This window comes from Trifolium pratense, linkage group LG3 (genome assembly GCF_020283565.1).
Source record: "Trifolium pratense cultivar HEN17-A07 linkage group LG3, ARS_RC_1.1, whole genome shotgun sequence".
Classification (NCBI taxonomy): Eukaryota; Viridiplantae; Streptophyta; class Magnoliopsida; order Fabales; family Fabaceae; genus Trifolium; species Trifolium pratense.
The window spans coordinates 52,947,773-52,966,148 of NC_060061.1; the positions used below are offsets into that span (position 1 = coordinate 52,947,773).

At 34.9% G+C, this 18,376-nt stretch overlaps 2 protein-coding genes and 1 pseudogene across 2 annotated transcripts; all 3 read right to left on the reverse strand.

Annotated features, from left to right (window-relative positions):
- Positions 1-1,625: 1,625 nt before the first annotated feature.
- LOC123915389 lies at positions 1,626-10,789 on the reverse strand. The gene is made up of 3 exons (XM_045966510.1): positions 7,650-10,789; positions 7,074-7,134; positions 1,626-5,050 (listed from the first exon to the last, which is right to left on the reverse strand). Exons 1-3 carry the CDS (start codon positions 10,475-10,477, stop codon positions 2,114-2,116), a joined length of 5,826 nt encoding a protein of 1,941 aa, XP_045822466.1. The 5' UTR covers positions 10,478-10,789; the 3' UTR covers positions 1,626-2,113.
- Positions 10,790-12,796: 2,007 nt separating this feature from the next.
- On the reverse strand, positions 12,797-14,715 carry LOC123915390 (annotated as a pseudogene).
- A 2,473-nt stretch (positions 14,716-17,188) lies between these two features.
- On the reverse strand, positions 17,189-18,330 carry LOC123916488. Its single transcript, XM_045967957.1, has 3 exons — positions 18,316-18,330; positions 17,909-18,183; positions 17,189-17,825 (listed from the first exon to the last, which is right to left on the reverse strand). Exons 2-3 carry the CDS (start codon positions 18,140-18,142, stop codon positions 17,442-17,444), a joined length of 618 nt encoding a protein of 205 aa, XP_045823913.1. The 5' UTR covers positions 18,143-18,183; positions 18,316-18,330; the 3' UTR covers positions 17,189-17,441.
- Positions 18,331-18,376: the final 46 nt, after the last annotated feature.

Consider the following 18,376-nt stretch of genomic DNA (forward strand, 5'->3'; position numbering starts at 1 on the left):
AATGATGTCAAGAAAAAGCAAGCTCCAAAAGTCAAAGGCTTGGATAATGTGATGAAAAGTCATAATTTTATCAAGTTTGTGATGCAGGTAAACCATGAACTTCATGATATAAGATTTATTATTCACTAATTCTAGAACTACATTGAGGCAAACCATTGAAATTCAACACACTTAATTCATAAACAACAAAGTGAATAAACCTTTAATCCAAATTAATCTCTAAAATATATAAAAATAATAAGTACTCTATATTGTTTATGGGATCTGTCAATAGAAATTAAATTGAGGAGTTATTCATATTAATAAAAATATAGGTTTGACCGTCACAACATTTTTCTTACAATTACTTGTGAGATAATATTGCACCATGACAAGTATATTTTTTCCATTGAATGAATAAGTCTCACCATTAGATCAAATGAGATAGGATGAAACTTATTGATCAAATGGTGGAAAACAAACGTGTGCATGGTGCAAGACGAACTTACTTGTGCACGTTAGACAAAGCCAATCTTACATGCATAAAACCATATTTATTTACGCCTTGAACCCATCTTGCAAGTGAGTTGTCACCAAAAGTAAAATAAATTAATGCAAAATATATGGTTGAATTTGATAATTTATTGATTATCAATTTCTTACAAGCAAATGAATATGTAATGATTATGACTCAAGATGGTTGACCATATCTTAGTGGATGAGATGATGTAAACTATGGTTGACCATATCTTTGTGGAAGAGATATATGTAAACTTCTAAATAACTAGTACTGGAATAAATAATGAGTCTCTAGAATAGGCCCCAAATTTATCAATAAAAAATCAGTCATGCTGTATAATGTGTGTGAAAATTGAACTGAGAATGGCTGCATAGAAAGTTGGGAATGTATATCTATATCTCAGGAATTGATTTCTCCAGAACTGGTGTTGTGCAATGGTGAAGTTATTTATAGAAACAAAATTGTGTTGTATATTTCAAATAGTTTAAGAGTACTTATTGGTTGCGTGGATGTATAGAATCTTTTCAATGGATAGAGAAAACAAATAGATAAAAAAATAAATCTTAACAAACAGATAAGATTTTGAAAGTAAACAAAAACTGATAAGATTGAAACTATGTTAGTGCAACTACAACTACACGCACCTGCAAAATGATTTTGATTCACCGTCAATGATTACAACTACACGCTAGCTGAGGCACATAAATTAACTAGGCATCTAAATTTACAGCTATATATTGATCATGGAATCGATCTCAGTTAGAAAAGTACAAATATTCATTCAATTGAAGAGGTTTTGATTATTACACGGGTTGAATCAAAAGCTTCTACAGTCAAATCATAGTATCATACAACAATACAAGTAAGCAAAATAAAAAATAAAAACCAAAGTTACTCGGTGAACTGAATCCACATTTTCCTTGACAATTGCAGGAGGAGAATGAAGTATTTTGAATTCAAGCACCATAGATGGAATGAAGAACAAACTACGCCATCTTTGAGCTGTAACATGGAGAAAGCGAACTTCTGTCCACATTGACACAGGAAACAATCGAGTCAGGTCAGGTATCACATACAGTTGTTAAGTTAACTAATCAAGTTCAATGAAGCATTGCCGTAGAATTGAAAGTTAATGCGAGAATGCTTTATAGGGTAGCACATCAAAGGAAAAATAAATTAAAAAGTAGAACCAATTTTATTCTTGAAAAGTTTCATGAGTTATTTGGATACACTTGAAATAAAATAGACAATTACAAAAGTGGTTTTTTTGGTTGAAAATCTTCGTCATTACCACCTGAGATTTGGACAGACTGGCTAGATAGATGCAGTTCTCCGGTCTGTCCAACCAAATTTTCGTTGTTGGATTTGGGTTGCAGTTTGATTCAACTACCAAGATTTGGCCGGACAGGGTAGACGGATGTAGAGGATCCAGTTTGATGCTTGATGTAACATGGAAAAAGATGGAGATAGAAAGGAGTAGGTATATAAAAAGATATACAACAGAACGAATAGTGAAAAGCCAGGAATTGTAAAGATAAATTAATAAGAGAAGCATTGCATGATCAGATGAAAGGTACCTTTGTGTTTTGAAGTTTCCTACACACCAGACCACTCTCAGTTTGTTTCTGACTCCTCAGAAGATGAGTGAATAGTGTGATTATCAAAATCAAGTAAGTTTGGACCAATCCAGTGGCGAATGAATACAAAAGGTACATGCTTGATAATCCAATAGTGTTTTCCTTTGTCAGGATCAATGCTCTCAGAAAATTCTGCTGGCATATCAGTGAAGATGATATCTTTGAGGTTGTCCAAGTGCTTGATGCCAGAGGGTACTTCCTTCACCTGGGGGATTTTGTCCATTAAAATATTTTCAAGAGAGAGCAAAGCTCCCTTGTCTATAATGATAGAATTTACTCTATTCAAGCGACTGAGATTCAGTTTCTTCAACTTTAGAAACCCTCCATTTTGAAAATGCAAAATTTCACCATCGTAGGCATTGTCCCACATACTGAGCTTCAGCAGATTTGGCAAGTTTTTCAGTGACATTAGCGGATCCTCTTTCAACATAGATAAAGCCAACTTTATCTCAACAAGATACTCAAGTTTTGGAATCCAATTAGGCAATGCATCTAGTTTAGCTTTCAAATGAAGCCGATGAAGTTGGGGTGGAGATGAGACAAAGTTCAAGTTTATTGTTTCATCCGCAGTTATTGTAGTGATGTTAAGATTTTCAAGGTGTTTCATTTCTACTATTACAGCACATAAGGCATTTCCATGTTCTCTTCTTACATGCCTTAAACCTAACCGCCTTAACTGCCTTAACATTTTCATCTCTTGAATGAGATCTACCCCCCCATGATCTACATCCACATAATAAAGATTTTGTAGGGAAGTCATGTTTTTAATACCTTTTTCCATCCGTACACCAGTTGTAAAGCCTAAAAGAGAATAGTTTGCTTCATAGTTACGATGGAGAGCAAGAAGGTGTCGTAGCTTTGCCAGTTTGTTTATTTCGCATGGTAGTTCATGCACAAGTGTTTCTCTTAAATCTAATGTCTCTAAGTTTTGTAGCTCACCAACTGATTTAGGAAGGGCCTGTACATTTGTATAACTTAAGTTTATGTACCTTAAGTGGAAAAGACTCCCCAAATTTTTAGGAATATGACTCAATAATGTACCATGAATGTCAAGTACCTTCAAAATCCTAGATTGTGAACACAGTTTACCCATCAAATGCTCCAATGATCCATCATTTTCAAAAACATGAATAGCACGAAAATGTGAATTCTTAGCGCTCTTCAACACATTGTTGGGATTAGTGGCAATAGATAAGCGTCTAGTGTTTCCAACTGTGATGGATTCACTATCTTCTTGCACACAATGACAGAAACTTAATTCCTTCATTTTCCTAATGATCACTTCCCGAAATAAATCATGGACTCGACATGTTTTAACTTTCCCTTCAAAGCCAACGGTTGAGACCTGAACCAAACTTCTGTGAATCAATTCAGACAAGTACTCGTCTGCAACTTGCTCTGGAGTTTGTCTCTCATCAGATTTAACAAACCCTTCGGCTATCCATTGTCGAGTTAATCTCTTATGATTAATAGAATAGTCCTCTGGATATATACCAAAATAAAAAATGCATGGTTTCAAGTAGTAAGGAAGGCCATCATAACTAAGTGACAAAATCTTTGTTAGACTCGTTAAATGGGCATTACGTCCCAACTCCAGGCTCAGGTTTTGACTAACCTTTTTCCATTCAATCATTGTTTTAGACTTTGTTGAAAGTAGACCACCAATTGCTACAATTGCAAGCGGTAGCTGCTTGCATTTTTTAACAATTTCTTTTGATACAACTTCAAGCTCCGGCGGACATTTCTCACCAATTTCAAATCTAAATACCTTTGTGCAGAAGAGTTCCCATGCTTTGTTTGGAGGCAAAAGTTGCAGGTTGTGAACATGAACTAGAAAGGATTTCTTGAAAAAATCTGCCACATGCATCATTCTAGTAGTGATGATGATCCTGCTACCTTTATTGTTATTAGGCATGGAAAATTCAACCTGGTCAGAAAAATCTTCTTGCCATACATCATCAAAGAATATCAAATACCTTTTATTTTGCAGGTATTGCCTCACTTCAATAATCAGTGACTTGTCATCCATTTTGTGTAACATTTGTGGAAGAGGGTCTTGAGTTTCCCGACAAAATTGCTCCATCATGTTTATCAGTAACCCTCTCACAGTGTATGACTGAGAAACTGCGATGCAAGCGCGACAATCAAACTGTGCTGTTACCTTTTGGCTGTCAAAAGCTAGCTTGGCGAGGGTAGTTTTTCCTATACCTCCCATTCCTACCACTGAAATCACGGTGCGGTCAGCTGAACCCTCCAGTAACCAACCAATCAATTCCTCTCTCGGACCTTCGAATCCTACAATTTCTGTTTCTTCAATGAAAAGGGAAGACAGGCGAGGATCACGCCACCTTCCATTTTCTGTTTCGCCAGTGCTGTTTCTGCTGCTTGAGGAACCTTTTTCATGTGAAGTTTGAAAATTATACCTATCGCTTCTTTCCTTGATTTCACGAATTGACAACTTAATGTCCTGAATCTCTGATGCAATTTTATGACGGGGAATCAAAGTTTTGTTTAGGCTTGCAATCTTGCAGAATAAAGATCTGCATCCAGGAGGATTGGTCCTATGGATCTGCCGAAGGTATTCATCAATGACATCTTCAATGCGAAATGATGCTTCTCTCAAATGCTTAACCCAACTTCTTATTCCGTCATTGGTGTCTGCTTCATCTGCTGCCCTTCTATCTGCATCTTTGAGGAAGACTTGAATGCTTTCTAGTTCATCTTTGATGTCTGAAAAATCTTTGTGTACACCTTGCAGAAGATTTGTTTCTTTCTTAAGAAGTTGGAACACTTCCCCCACGGCCGATAATACTGCACTTTCTGCCATTTCACTCACATTTTCTGCTAGCTGCTTCCTTTCTGTTATGCTGTTGGGATCATTCTGGCAAGTATTGTGTTTTTTCACTTTGTTTTTCTTTCAATGGCGGTTTTCCTCGGTATATCTTAACTTTGAATGGTGTCAAAATCGAGGTCCAAAAGTTAAAGAATAGAGAATGTCATTATGTGTTAGAAGACTTAGAATTTTTGAGTATTTATTCATTATCATTTTCTTTTTGCAGATGGAAAGCAACTGAATATATCTCCAAATTCATTCATTATCATTACAAGTTGATTTAAGGTAGATGTGTTTTGACTATATATAGATTTTCTGGAACTGGTCCCCCCCCATTTTGTCTCCAACTTTAGCATAAATAATCAAAAGATGTATATATTTGTAAAAAAGGGCCCTTGTGCTCTCTTTATCTCACAAGCATTTACATTTGGTGAATGTGGTCATATTACTGTTTATTGAGTGATCCATGTGCATATAACTTTCCTAGTATAATAAGTAAAAGGTGTTTTTCTTTATTACTATTTAGCATGGAATGTGATTATTCTTTTCTATTTAATGTGTATTATTGCAAGAGAGTGATCACAGTCATTATGAAACAATTTTCATCAGCATGTAAATATTGTACCATAGGACAAGCGGAAAGAAAAATTATGAAATCTTTTTGATTTTCAAAAGAAGAGTGGGATCCAGCACTTGGAAAGAACGGTTGTAATGAAAACGGTTTTGATTGGGAGAAAAGAGAGAATCTGAAACAATATATCATCTACTAAACGTTGTAGGCTCATGATGATTTTCAGTTTTGTGTGCCGTCTCCCTAATTAGCATCATAGAATGTTGTAAGTTTAGTATTCTCTGACTTTGTGAGCAAAAGTCTATGTAAGGAAATGCAACATCAAGTTTAGAATTTGGGTTAGGCCTATATCCCTACAAAATCGATAGGCACTAATACCATCTTAAATTTGAATTAGACCTTCTCTTTATCCTATGTGGGACCGAGTTTTTATATTGGGTCTAACTCATCCTTACAAAACTGATTTATCTTTATCCTATGCAAGACTTGAGTTGTTCCCAATAGATTAGATAATGCAAAGGAAGGAACTATTCAGACTTCGAAATAAGATTCTATCGCATGTTGTTGAGTCTAGTGTAGCAGAAGAAGAGAAAGAAGTGTCCAATGGTGTTAAAATTGGTTTAGAATCCCCCTTGGAAGTGATGCTAAATTAAGAATAGTGAGGTGGAAATTGGACTGATTTCAACACCTAATAAGTGAGTTGATGTACCATGATCCTTTATAGAGAATGTTACAGCAAGTGATTTCTTAAACTGTTGCAGAAATTTGGAGTCATTCCACATGAGCAGCATGTCATCTACATATATCGGAAAATATGCATTGATGGGACTGATTTGTATATAAGAGTGATGTGTCTTTCTTTGAATTTATAAATAAATTGTGGGTGATGTAGTTATGGAGTGCTGAAACCAGGCTCAGGGGGCTAGTTTGAACCATATAAGGCCCTTTTCAGCTTTCAAAAGTAATGAGGAAATGATGGATGGATGAAACCTGTTGGCTGAGACGCACACATGTCCTCCTGATTAACTTCATCAAATAGGCGTCTAAATTTACATCTAGATAAGGATACTAGCATCAATCTTGGTTAGCAAAATTAACAAGGCCCTTCTCAGGTTTCAAAAATAATGAGGAAATGATGGATGGATGAAACCGGTTGGCTGAGACACATACATGTCCTCTTGATTAACTACCAATCAACTAGGCGTCTAAATTTACAGCTCGATAATGATAGTAGCATCAGTCTTGGTTACCAAAATAAGCAAATTCATTCAAATGAAGTAGTTTTGATTATTATTACAAGGGATGAAGAAAAGCTGGCAAAAGTAAGAATAAAATGTGAAAATGACATCTGAATGGAATCCAAATATAGGTCTTGATTACAAGATTTTGAATGAAAGCTTCCACAACCAAATTATAAAACATCACAAATGACAAAAATAAAAAAGAAACGACAAAGTCACTCAGAGAATAGAATCCAAATTTTCCTTGATTATGTAGGATCAGAAGAAAATATTTTACTTTGACTTGAAGCACCATAGGTGGAATGAAGAACAAATTCGGCATCTTTGAGCTATACCATGGAGAACCCGAATTTCTGTCCACATTGACATACAAAACAATCAAGTCAGTTACTAATACAATTGTCAACTTAGTAAACATGTTATATGAAGCGTCCAAATAAAACTGAATGCTTTATATGATAGCATAGAACATCAAAGTTTAAAATCAACTCAAATGTAAGTTATAACCAACTTCGTTATTGAAAAGTTTCGCAAGATATTGGAATTTGTTATGCAAAACATTAATGCAATTTTTTTTAAAACTTTCGATATATTTGAAATCATTAAACTGCCCCATTAGTTCACCTCCTCCCTTCAAAAAATCAAAACACCTCTTCCATCGCTAAACACATTAAGTTTTCTGTTGCAACCAGTTTTCATCGCCCGGTGACCATGAAATTAGAAAGAGATATACAAGAAAAAGGTGTATAAAAAAGAAAGACATATAAATGAAACAATAGTGAAAAATTTAGGAATTGTAAAGATAAGAGGAAATGTACCTTCTTCTTTTGAAGCTAGCTAGATTCCATAGCATTCTCAAGCTCAGGACTCTTTGAAGGATGAATTAATAGTGCGAATCTCATAATCATAGAATTTTGGCCCAAACCATTGACGAATGTATACAATAGGAACATGCTTGATAATCCAGTGGTTGTGTCCTTCGTCTGGATCAATGCTCTTAACAAATTCATCTGGCATATCAACTAGGTCAATGACTTTGAGTTTATCCAACTGTTTGATGCCTGAGGGTACCTCCTTCAGTTGGGGGATCTTTTCCATTTTAAGATGTTCAAGAGAGAGCAAAGCTCCTTTCTCTATAAGGATAGAATTTACTCCACTCAAGTGACTGAGAATCAGTTCTTTCAATTTTTGAAATCCTCCATTTTCAAAATGCAAAATTTCACCATCATAGGCATTCTCCCACAAAGAGAGCTTCAACAGATTTGGCAAGTTTTTCAGTGACTGCATTGGATCATCTTTCAGCTTGGATAATCCTAGCCTTATTTTAACAAGACACTCAAGTTTTGGTATCCAATCAGGAAACTTCTCTAGTCTAGCTTTCAAATGAAGCCGCCGAAGTTTGGGTGGGGATGACACAAAGTTCAAGTCAATAATTTCATCTTCTGCTATTGCAGTGATATTAAGTGATTCAAGGTGTTGCATCTCTATTATTGCAGCACTTAAGGCATTCCCATGCTCTCTTTTTACATGCCTTAAGCCTAACTTTCTTAACTGCTTTAACATTTTCATCTCTTCAATAAGTTCTACTCCCCCATGATCTAACTCCACATAACAAATATTTTGCAGGGAAGTCAAGTTTTTAATACCTTTTTCCATCAGCACACCAGTTGTAAAGCCCAAAACAGAATATTTTTCTTCATAGTTACGATGGAAAGCAAGAAGATGCCGCAACTTTGTCAGCTTGTTTATTTCACTTGGTATCTCATGCACAAGTGTTTCTCTTAAATCCAATGTCTCTAAGTTATGTAGCTCACCGACAGATTTAGGAAGAGCATGCACTTTTGTATTCCTTAGGTTTATGTACCTCAGGTGAAAATGATTCCCTAAATTTTTAGGGATATGATTCAACGACGTACCTTGAATGTCAAGTACCTTCAAAATCCTAGACCTTGAACATAATTTAGGTATGAAATCCTCCAATGATCCACCTTTTTCAAAAACATGAATAGCACGAAAATGTGAATTGTGTGTGCTTTTCAACAAATTGTTGGGACTAGTGATTACAGATAGGCGTCTAGTTTTTCCAACTGTAATTGAATCACTAACATCATTCACACAATGACAGAAACTTAAATCCTTCATTTTTCTTATGATCACTTCCCGCAGTATATCATGGACTTGACATGTTTGAACTCTTCCTTCAAAACCAACTTTTGAGACCTGAACCAGACTTCTATGAATCAATTCAGACAAGTACTCCTCTGCAACTTGCTCTGGAGTTCTTCTCTCTTCTGATTTAATAAACCCTTCAGCTATCCATTGTCGAATTAATCTGTTATGATTAATAGCATAGTCCTCTGGATATAAACCAAAATACAAAATGCATGGTTTCAAGTAGTAAGGCAGGCCATCATAACTAAGGGACAAAATCTTTGCTAGACTTGTTAAATGGGAATTACGTCCCAACTCCAGGCTCAGATTTTGACTCACCATTTGCCATTCAATCAAGGTTTTAGATTTTGTTGAAAGTAGACCCCCAATGGCTACAATAGCCAGAGGTAGTTGCTTGCATTTTTGAACAATTTCTCTTGATACAGCCTCAAGCTCTGGTGGACAATTCCCACCAAGTTCAAATCTAAATACTTTGTTGCAGAAGAGTTCCCATGCTTTATTTAGAGGCAAAAGTTGCAAGTTGTGAACATGAACTAGAAAGGATTTCTTGAAAAAATCTGCAACTTGCATAATTCTAGTGGTGATTATGATCCTACTACCTTTATTGTTATTCGGCATGGCCAATTCAACCTGGTCAGAAAAATCTTCTTGCCATACATCATCAAAGAATATCAAATACCTCTTATGTTGTAGGTATTTCCTTACCTCTATAACCAGTGACTGGTCATCCATTTTGCTTAACCTCTTTGGAAGAGGGTCTTCGGTTTCCTTACAAAATTGCTCCATTGTTTTTATCAGTACCTCTCTCACAGTGTATGATTGAGAAACTGTGATGCAAGCATGACAATCAAATTTTGTTGTTACCTGTTGGCTGTCAAAAACTAATTTGGCAAGAGTGGTTTTTCCGAGCCCCCCCATTCCTACTACAGAAATTACTGCGCGATCAGCTGAACCATCCAATAACCAACCAATCAATTCGTTTCTCGGGCCTTCAAATCCTACAATTTCTGTTTCTTCAATGAAAAGAGAAGACAGTCGAGGATCACGCCATCCATTTTCTGTTTCTCTAGTGCTGCTGCTGCTTGATGATCCTGGTTCATGTGAAACTTGAAAGTTATACCTCTCACTTCTTTCCTTGATCCTACGAATTGAGATCTTAATGTCCTGTATCTCAGATGCTATCCGATGGCGAGGAATCAAAGTTTTGAATAAGCTTGTAATTTTGCAGACTAAAGCTCGACGTTCAGGTGGATTGACTCTGTGCATTAGCCAAAGGTATTCATCAACGACATCTTCAATACGAAATGATTCTTCTCTTAGCTGCTTCACCCATGTTCTGATTGCTTCGTTGGTGTCTGCCTCATCCGCAGCCCTTCTATCAGCATCTTTGAGGAAGATTTTAATGCTTACTAGTTCATCTTTGATGTCTGAAAAGTTTTTGTGTAAACCTCTCAGAAGATTTGTTTCTTCCTTAAGAAGTTGGAACACTTCCTCCAAGGCTAATGATACTGCAGTTTCAGCCATTTCAATTGCATTTGCTGCGTGCTGCTACCTTGCAATTATGCTGTTGGGATCATCTGTATGGTGTTTCTCTCTTTTTTGCTTTCTTTCAATTGTCTTGTTTTTTTATTAGTTTTTCCTCTCTATATCCTAACTGTGAATAGTGTCATGGAAAAACAAGCTCCAAGAGTCAAAGGATAAGAATATCATTATAATTTGTTCACAGCCTTAGAATGAGAGATGATGTAACATAATTTGATTATTTTATCAAGTTGGTGATGCAGGAAGTTGTGGACATGTTCATTGCAAAATTGAGGAAGTTGTGAACATATTCAGACAATCTCACAACCGATGTGAGACTTGTTAACGGTTGCTTTTCAAAATTGAGGATTTATTCATTAATAGAAAATATAGGTTTTCACCATCACAGCATCTGTCTTACATACATGTAAACAGTATTTTTTTTTTGTTTCTGACCAACTTGCTTGTGACTTGTCATCTATAGTGAAATAAATTAATCCAAAAGATATTGTTAAGTTTGATAATTTTATTGATTACCAATTTATTGCCAGGCAATAGACTGATTCGAGATTAAGACATCATAGAAAACCATTTTGTCGGTTTTTTATTATAACTAGTGCATGTAAGCTTTCAAATAATTGTCAAAGGGTAGGTAGGTAGGCGTGTTTAACTATAAAAAAATAATAAAAAATCAGTAATGTTGTATTATTTTGGACCAATGGAAAAGCTCACTAGACAATGGTTAGTAATTTGTATGGATATGGATGATTTTGTGGTGGCAGCTAAAGACCAAAATATAATTGAAATAGTAGTAGTAGTAATTATTACATCAATGGAAGCACAATCTATAAAAAATATAAATTGTCAAACATAGTGGCTTATAGTCAATAATAGAGGGTTAGAAATGGAGAGACTATTAAACTTGATTAATGTTATCATAATTTGTATCAGTTTGTGTATCTGTTTTGACTTGACAAGTTGACCTGGATTTGTTGTGCAGTAATAATTGGTGCAGTACAATTGTTGTGCAGTAATTATTGTTAATTACATGGATGGCTAGTATCTTTATTTTTTGCATATTTGTAGAAGCCAAGTTGTAAAACCATGACATGGATCACATTCTATGCTAAAAATAGAGCCCTTGTGCTCTCTTCATCTCACACAACCATCACACATAGTGGTGTGCAAATGTGCTTTTTTGTTAGATAAATAATGCAAGGGAAGGAACCAACCAGACTTCGAAATAAGATTCTGTCACATGTTGTTGAGTCTAGTGTAGCAGCAGAAGAGAAGGAAGTGTCCATTGGTGTTAAAATTGGTTTAGAATCCCCCTTGGCAGTGATGCTAAGTTAAGAATAGTGAGGTGGAAATTGGACTGATTTCAACCTCTAATAAGTGAGTTGATGTACCATGGTCCTTTATAGAGCAAAGTCATCTACAAATATCATAAAATATGCAATGATGGAACCCGATTTATAGATAAGAACGAAGTGTCTTACTTTGAATCTATAAAATTTTTGTGGCTAATGATGTTATGGAGAGCTGAAACCAGGCTCAGGGGCCAGTTTAAACCATATAAGACCCTTTTCAGGTTTCAAAAATAACGAGGAAATGATGGATGGATGGATGGATGGACGAAACCGGTTGACTGAGACACATACATGTCCTCCTGATTAACTTCAAATCAACTAGGCATCTAAATTAAATATTTTTTTTTTTTTGAAGGAAGGCATCTAAATTAATTAACAGCTCAAAAATGATATAGTAGCACCAATCTTAGTTAGCAAAATAAACATATTCATTCAAATGAACTTGAAGTGGTTTTGATTATTACAATGGATGAAATAAAACTCCCACCAATCTTAAACATATTAACACACCACAAATGGTAAAAGTTGGACAAAAATGTCGAAATGATGTCTGAATGGAATCCAAATATAGGTCTTGATTACAATATTTTGAATTAAATAAAACACCACAAATGATAGAAATGAAAAAGAAAAGCTAAAGCCACTCAGTGAATGGAATACACATTTTCCTTTATTATTGATGTTGAAATTTGGGGAATTTAGGTGAAAGAATAGGAGAAAATAACAAGGAACAATGAATATTATTGATACTTGTCAATAACCCTCATTACAATATTTACATTATTTACATTACTATTTACATAAATCAAATAGTATGATACTACTACCTTGGTATTTATAACCAAGTGAATAAATTTAAATCTAAACTAAATCCCTTTATTATAGGGCTAAGAATAAACAAACCAAATCATAGAGATATTTTCTCAACAAATAATATAATATTTTCTATATTCTAATAATGTCGTAACTTTGTCCGCTTGTTTATTTCACTTGGTATCTCATGGACAAGTGTTTCTCTTAAATCCAATGTCTCTAAGTTATGTAACTCACCAACAGATTTAGGAAGAGGTTGTACTTTTGTATTCCTTATTCCTTAGGTTTAAGGAGTACCTCAAGTGAAAAAGATTCCCTAAATCTTTAGGGATATGATTCAACGACGTACCTTGAATGTCAAGTACCTTCAGAATCCTAGACCGTGAACACAATTTATGCATGAAATACTCCAATGATCCACCTTTTTCAAAAACATGAATAGCACGAAAATGTGAATTGTGTGCGCTCTTAAACACGTTGTTGGGACTAGTGATTACAGATAGGCGTCTAGTTTTTCCAACTGCAATTGACTCCCTATAACATCATTCACACAATGACAGAAACTTAAATCCTTCATTTTTCTAATGAACGCATCCCGCAGTATATCATGGACTTGACATGTTTGAACTCTTCCTTCAAAGCCAACTTTTGAGACCTGAACCAGACTTCTATGAATCAATTCAGACAAGTACTCCTCTGCAACTTGCTCCGGATATCTTCTGTCTTCCGATTTAATAAACCCTTCAGCTATCCATTGTCGAATTAATCTGTTATGATTAATAGCGTAGTCCTCTGGAGTCTGGATATAAACCAAAATACAAAATGCACGGTTTCAAGTAGTAAGGAAGGCCATCATAACTAAGCGACAAAATCTTTGTTAGACTCGTTAAATGGGCACTACGTCCTAATTCTAGGCTCAGATTTTGACTCACCTTTTGCCATTCAATCATTGTTTTAGATTTTGTTGAAAGTAGACCACCAATGGATACAATTGCTAGAGGTAACTGCTTGAATTTTTTAACAATTTCTTTTGACTCAGCCTCAATTTCTTTTGGAGGCAAAAGTTGCAGTTTGTGAACATGTACTAGACAGGATTTCTTGAAAAACTCTGCAACATGCATCATTCTAGTAGTGATTATGATCCTACTACCTTTATTGTTATTAGGCATGGAAAACTCAACCTGGTCAGAAAAATCTTCTTGCCATACATCATCAAAGAATATCAAATACCTCTTATTTTGCAGGTATTGCCTCACTTCAATAATCAGTGACTTGTCATCCATTTTGTGTAACATTTGTGGAAGAGGGTCTTGAGTTTCTCGACAAAATTGCTTATGTTTATCAATAACCCTCTCACAGTGTAGGATTGAGATACTGCAATGCAAGCGCGACAATCAAACTGTGTTGTTACCTTTTGGCTGTCAAAAACTAGCTTGGCAAGGGTGGTTTTTCCTATACCTCCCATTCCTGCCACTGAAATCACTTGCGGTCAGCTGCACCCTCCAGTAACCAACCAATCAATTCCTCTCTCGGGTCTTCAAATCCTACAATTTCAGTTTCTTCAATGAAAAGGGCAGACAATCGAGGATCACGCCATCGTCCATTTTCTGTCTCTCCTGTGCTGCTTGATGATACTGGTGTATGTGAAATTTGAAAGTTATACCTCTCACTTCTTTCCTTGATTCCACGAATTGACAACTTAATGTCCTGAATCTCTGATGCAATATTATGACGGGGAGTCAAAGTTTTTATTAGGCTTGGAATCTTGCAGACTAAAGATCCGCATCCAGAAGGATCAGTCCTATGGATTAGCCGAAGATATTCATCAACGACATCTTCAATGTGAAACGATACTTCTCTCAGCTGCTTTATCCGCTGCCCTTCGGTCTGCATCTTTGAGGAAGGCTTGAATGCTCTCAAGTTCATCTTTGATGTCTGAAAAATCTCTGTGTACACCTCTCAGAAGATTTGTTTCTTCTTTTAGGAATTGGAACACTTCTCCCAGAGCAAAGTATACTGCAGTTTCTGCCATTTCACTCTTAGCTCATATTGCTAGCTGCTATCTTACAATTATGCTGTTGGGATCTGTGTATATCATCATCCTTGTATGGTGTTCTGCCATTATCTTGTGTTATCAGCTTATGGTAATGTGGTGAAACATTCGCAAATTCTAATATGGACCATTTCTTCGAGTGGTCCATGGTGGACCAGTTTATAAAAAATATTTAAAATATTATCGATAATATAGTTGTTGTTTGAAATAATTTAATGGTTATTTTCATTTTTATGATTGAAATAATAATTTAATTTATATCGGTTTGATTAAAACAACATATAATAAAGATGTAACTCGTACTGAATTGACGTTAATAATGTCATTTTTTTCTCCGTAAAAACTGTTAAGATAATAAGTTGTTGGGCTTTATATTATTGGCCCATTAGGTTTATAGTCCACTAGGTTTTGCTATATAATCTCTTGTAACTCTATTTTATCAAGTTAATGCAATTCTAATATTATGTAACCCTAGTTGCCTTCTTTGTTATTATCTTAGTTTGTATCTTTGATTCTAACATGGTATCGAGAGCATGGTTCGATCCTCCTTGAATCATTTGTTGCTTCCGCTGTCTGAATTCCCAAATGTTTGGGAACAAAATCGTGTCTGAGTTGTGGATTTTGAGTTAAGTTTGGGTGGTTTATGCAACTGAAGTCAATTTGGAAGTTTAATAGCTAACTATTGTTTGATTGGTTTATGGGCTCCGTATTATTATTTGTTCAGTGGAGGATTATTCTTTTTCTTGCTTTTCGGTAAAAGCAATTTGCAAGATAGATTAATTTGGCAAAATCGTTTGACATTTGAAAGCTCGTTGGAATGTTAAGTTCAGTTTGTTTTGGGTTTGTTGTTTGTGTGGGAGTTGCTGCTTATTTCTCTAAATTGATGACTTTGCCTCTTCATGGAATTGCTGGTGGTCGCTGCTTGTTTCTCTAAATTGATGACTTTGCCTCTTCATGGAATTGCTGGAGGTTGAGTGAGTTTCAATTTCTTTAGGGTGTGGTTGCTTTGTTTTGTGTCTCTGTATTGGAATTTTATTGGTGTTTCGTTATGTCTTGGTATGTTTGGCTTTTTACTCTTATTCTGTCGGTGAATTTTTTGGTTTAGTTGGTGGTTGTTCAATTGGTTTTGTGTGACTTCGTTTGGTTTGATTTTATTTGGTGACTTAAGATAGTGCTTATTCTTGTTAACCCATCGTGAGTTTGAGGGTAGGTGTTAAGATAATAAGTTGTTGGGCTTTATATTATTGGCCCATTAGGTTTATAGTCCACTAGGTTTTGCTATATAATCTCTTGTAACTCTATTTTATCAAGCTAATGCAATTCTAATATTATGTAACCCTAGTTGCCTTCTTTGTTATTATCTTAGTTTGTATCTTTGATTCTAACAAAAACGAGAAGAGTCGTGATTTTTTACTTTTAAAATATATTATCGAGGGTTGTTAAGATTTCTAATAATTTTAAATATTGGTCCACAGGAAACTACTTGTGAAACTGGTCCAGCATGGCATTAATTTTATCAACTTGGTGATGTATGTCTGGACCATGTGATGCAGGTGAGTGGTGGAAATAATTAAATGCAAAAAATATTGTAGAAGAATGCCCAAAGTAGTGTGAAGTTGAAGTCCATGAAACTGATACGTTTGAATTTTGCTAAGTTTTGTGTCCATTTGAATAGAAGAGTGGGGTCCAGTGCTTGGAAAGAACTCTTTGAATGAGAGAAAGGAGAAAATCTGAACCAATATATATCTCATTCTCATCTAGTAAATGATGTAAGCTTATGTTTATTTCCAGTTTTGTGTATCTCAGAATACCGTAAGTTTAGTAATTCTCTGACTTTGTGAGTTGAAGTCTATGTAAGGAAATGCAATATAAGAACTAGTGATCGATAAGTTTAGAATTTGGGATAGGCTCTGAGACCATATTAAAATTTAAATTAGACTTTATTTTGGGTAAATGATGATTTACCCCCTACAAAATAAGCGAATTTTCGTTTACCCCTGTGCAGATTTTTTTTCTGTTTACCCCCTGCAAAACATAGATTTCCTCATTTTGCCCCCCGGGTGTACAGCAGGACATGTGACTGTGCACATATGCTGACGTGGCTTGTACGCGTGGAAAAAAATTATTTATATTTTTTTTAAAATTCCACATCAGATAATATATTATTTTTTTTTTAAAAAAAATTCCTAAAATAAAAAAAAACGAATTATTTATTTTGCATCAAAAATAAAGATTTACTCCAAGATTTACTCCCAAATAAAATTTATTTTTAAAATAAAAATTTTAAAGATTTATTTTCAAATCTTTTTTAATTAAAAAAAATAGAATCTTTATTTTTTTAAAAACAAAACTTTACTTTTTTCTGCATAATTTAGTGTTGCTGATATAGTGCAAGCTAAGGTTGCTGCATAATTAAATATCACATAAGAATTGAAACTTCAAGTGAATAACTTCATTACAAAATAAATTTGCTGCAGATTTAGTGCAAAATAGCACATAAGAATTTCATAATATAGTGCATAATATCATTACATGATTCCAAAAAGAGCATATATAGTGCAAAATTCATTACATGATTTCAAAAGAGGTGCATCAGTCATTCCAAAATGGCACATAAAGTGCATCACTGATTACATAATGAAAAACAGAAGTCATTACTAATTAACATCATAACTACTTTGAAATTTTGTTCCAAGACTTCATAGCTCTAAAACAGGTTTCAAGCTTTGATTCATTTCCCAGGACCTATAGTTGGTTTTTTAACCCAATTAGCCTTCTGCCTTTCACTTTGTCTTCTTTTCTCAGGTTCAACCATTGTAGTTTTTTTCTTGACAGTTTTGGCCTTGTCCTTGACTGGCTTATCCTTTACCGCATTGTCCTTCACAGCTTTGGCCTTCTTTGGAATATCATCATGATTGATTTCAGGAACTGTTGCCATAACTTCATCAGGTATTTCATCAAAAAAACTCTGACTAGCATCAATGACAGCTTCAACTTGACTCTGACTAGCATCAATCACAACTTCATTGGTTGCATTTGGTTCAGCAATTTCAGTGTTTGCATTGTCTTGCCTGGATTCACTGTTTGTATTATCTTTGCCTCTTGGTTGTTTTCTCTACAGTAAAGATGTTTAATGAGAGTGGAAAGTGAAAAAGATTAAAACATGAAAGTGGAAAGTGGAAAAGTAAGTTTATTTACCTTTCTGTTCATTGCTTCTAGGTCTTGAGTCTTGCTTTTACATGTTGCTGCATTGTGCTTAAAACTATTACATGTGGTACATCTATATTTTACACCTCTTTTCCTCTTCCTAACACCATCCTCATCAAATTCTCTAATTCTCACCTTCTTTGGCCTACCTGGACCAGTTTTGTAAATAGGTGGCAAAATTTCTGGTCGCTCTTCAGCATTTTCAGGTTCAGGCCACATGTCCATACCATTTATAGTACTCACACCAAAACCATAACAAAGTGCATATACTACCACAATTTTGGCTTACAATAGCACTAATTTAATAGCACTTTTATAGAAGTGCTATTAAAGATCTCACTCAAATGGTTATAATAGCACTTTACTATAAAAGTGCTATTGTAGATAATAAAATATATATTTTTCCTTTGTATAATAGTTATCTACAAAGTCTGAAGGGTTTTGTTTCCTATAACCTAG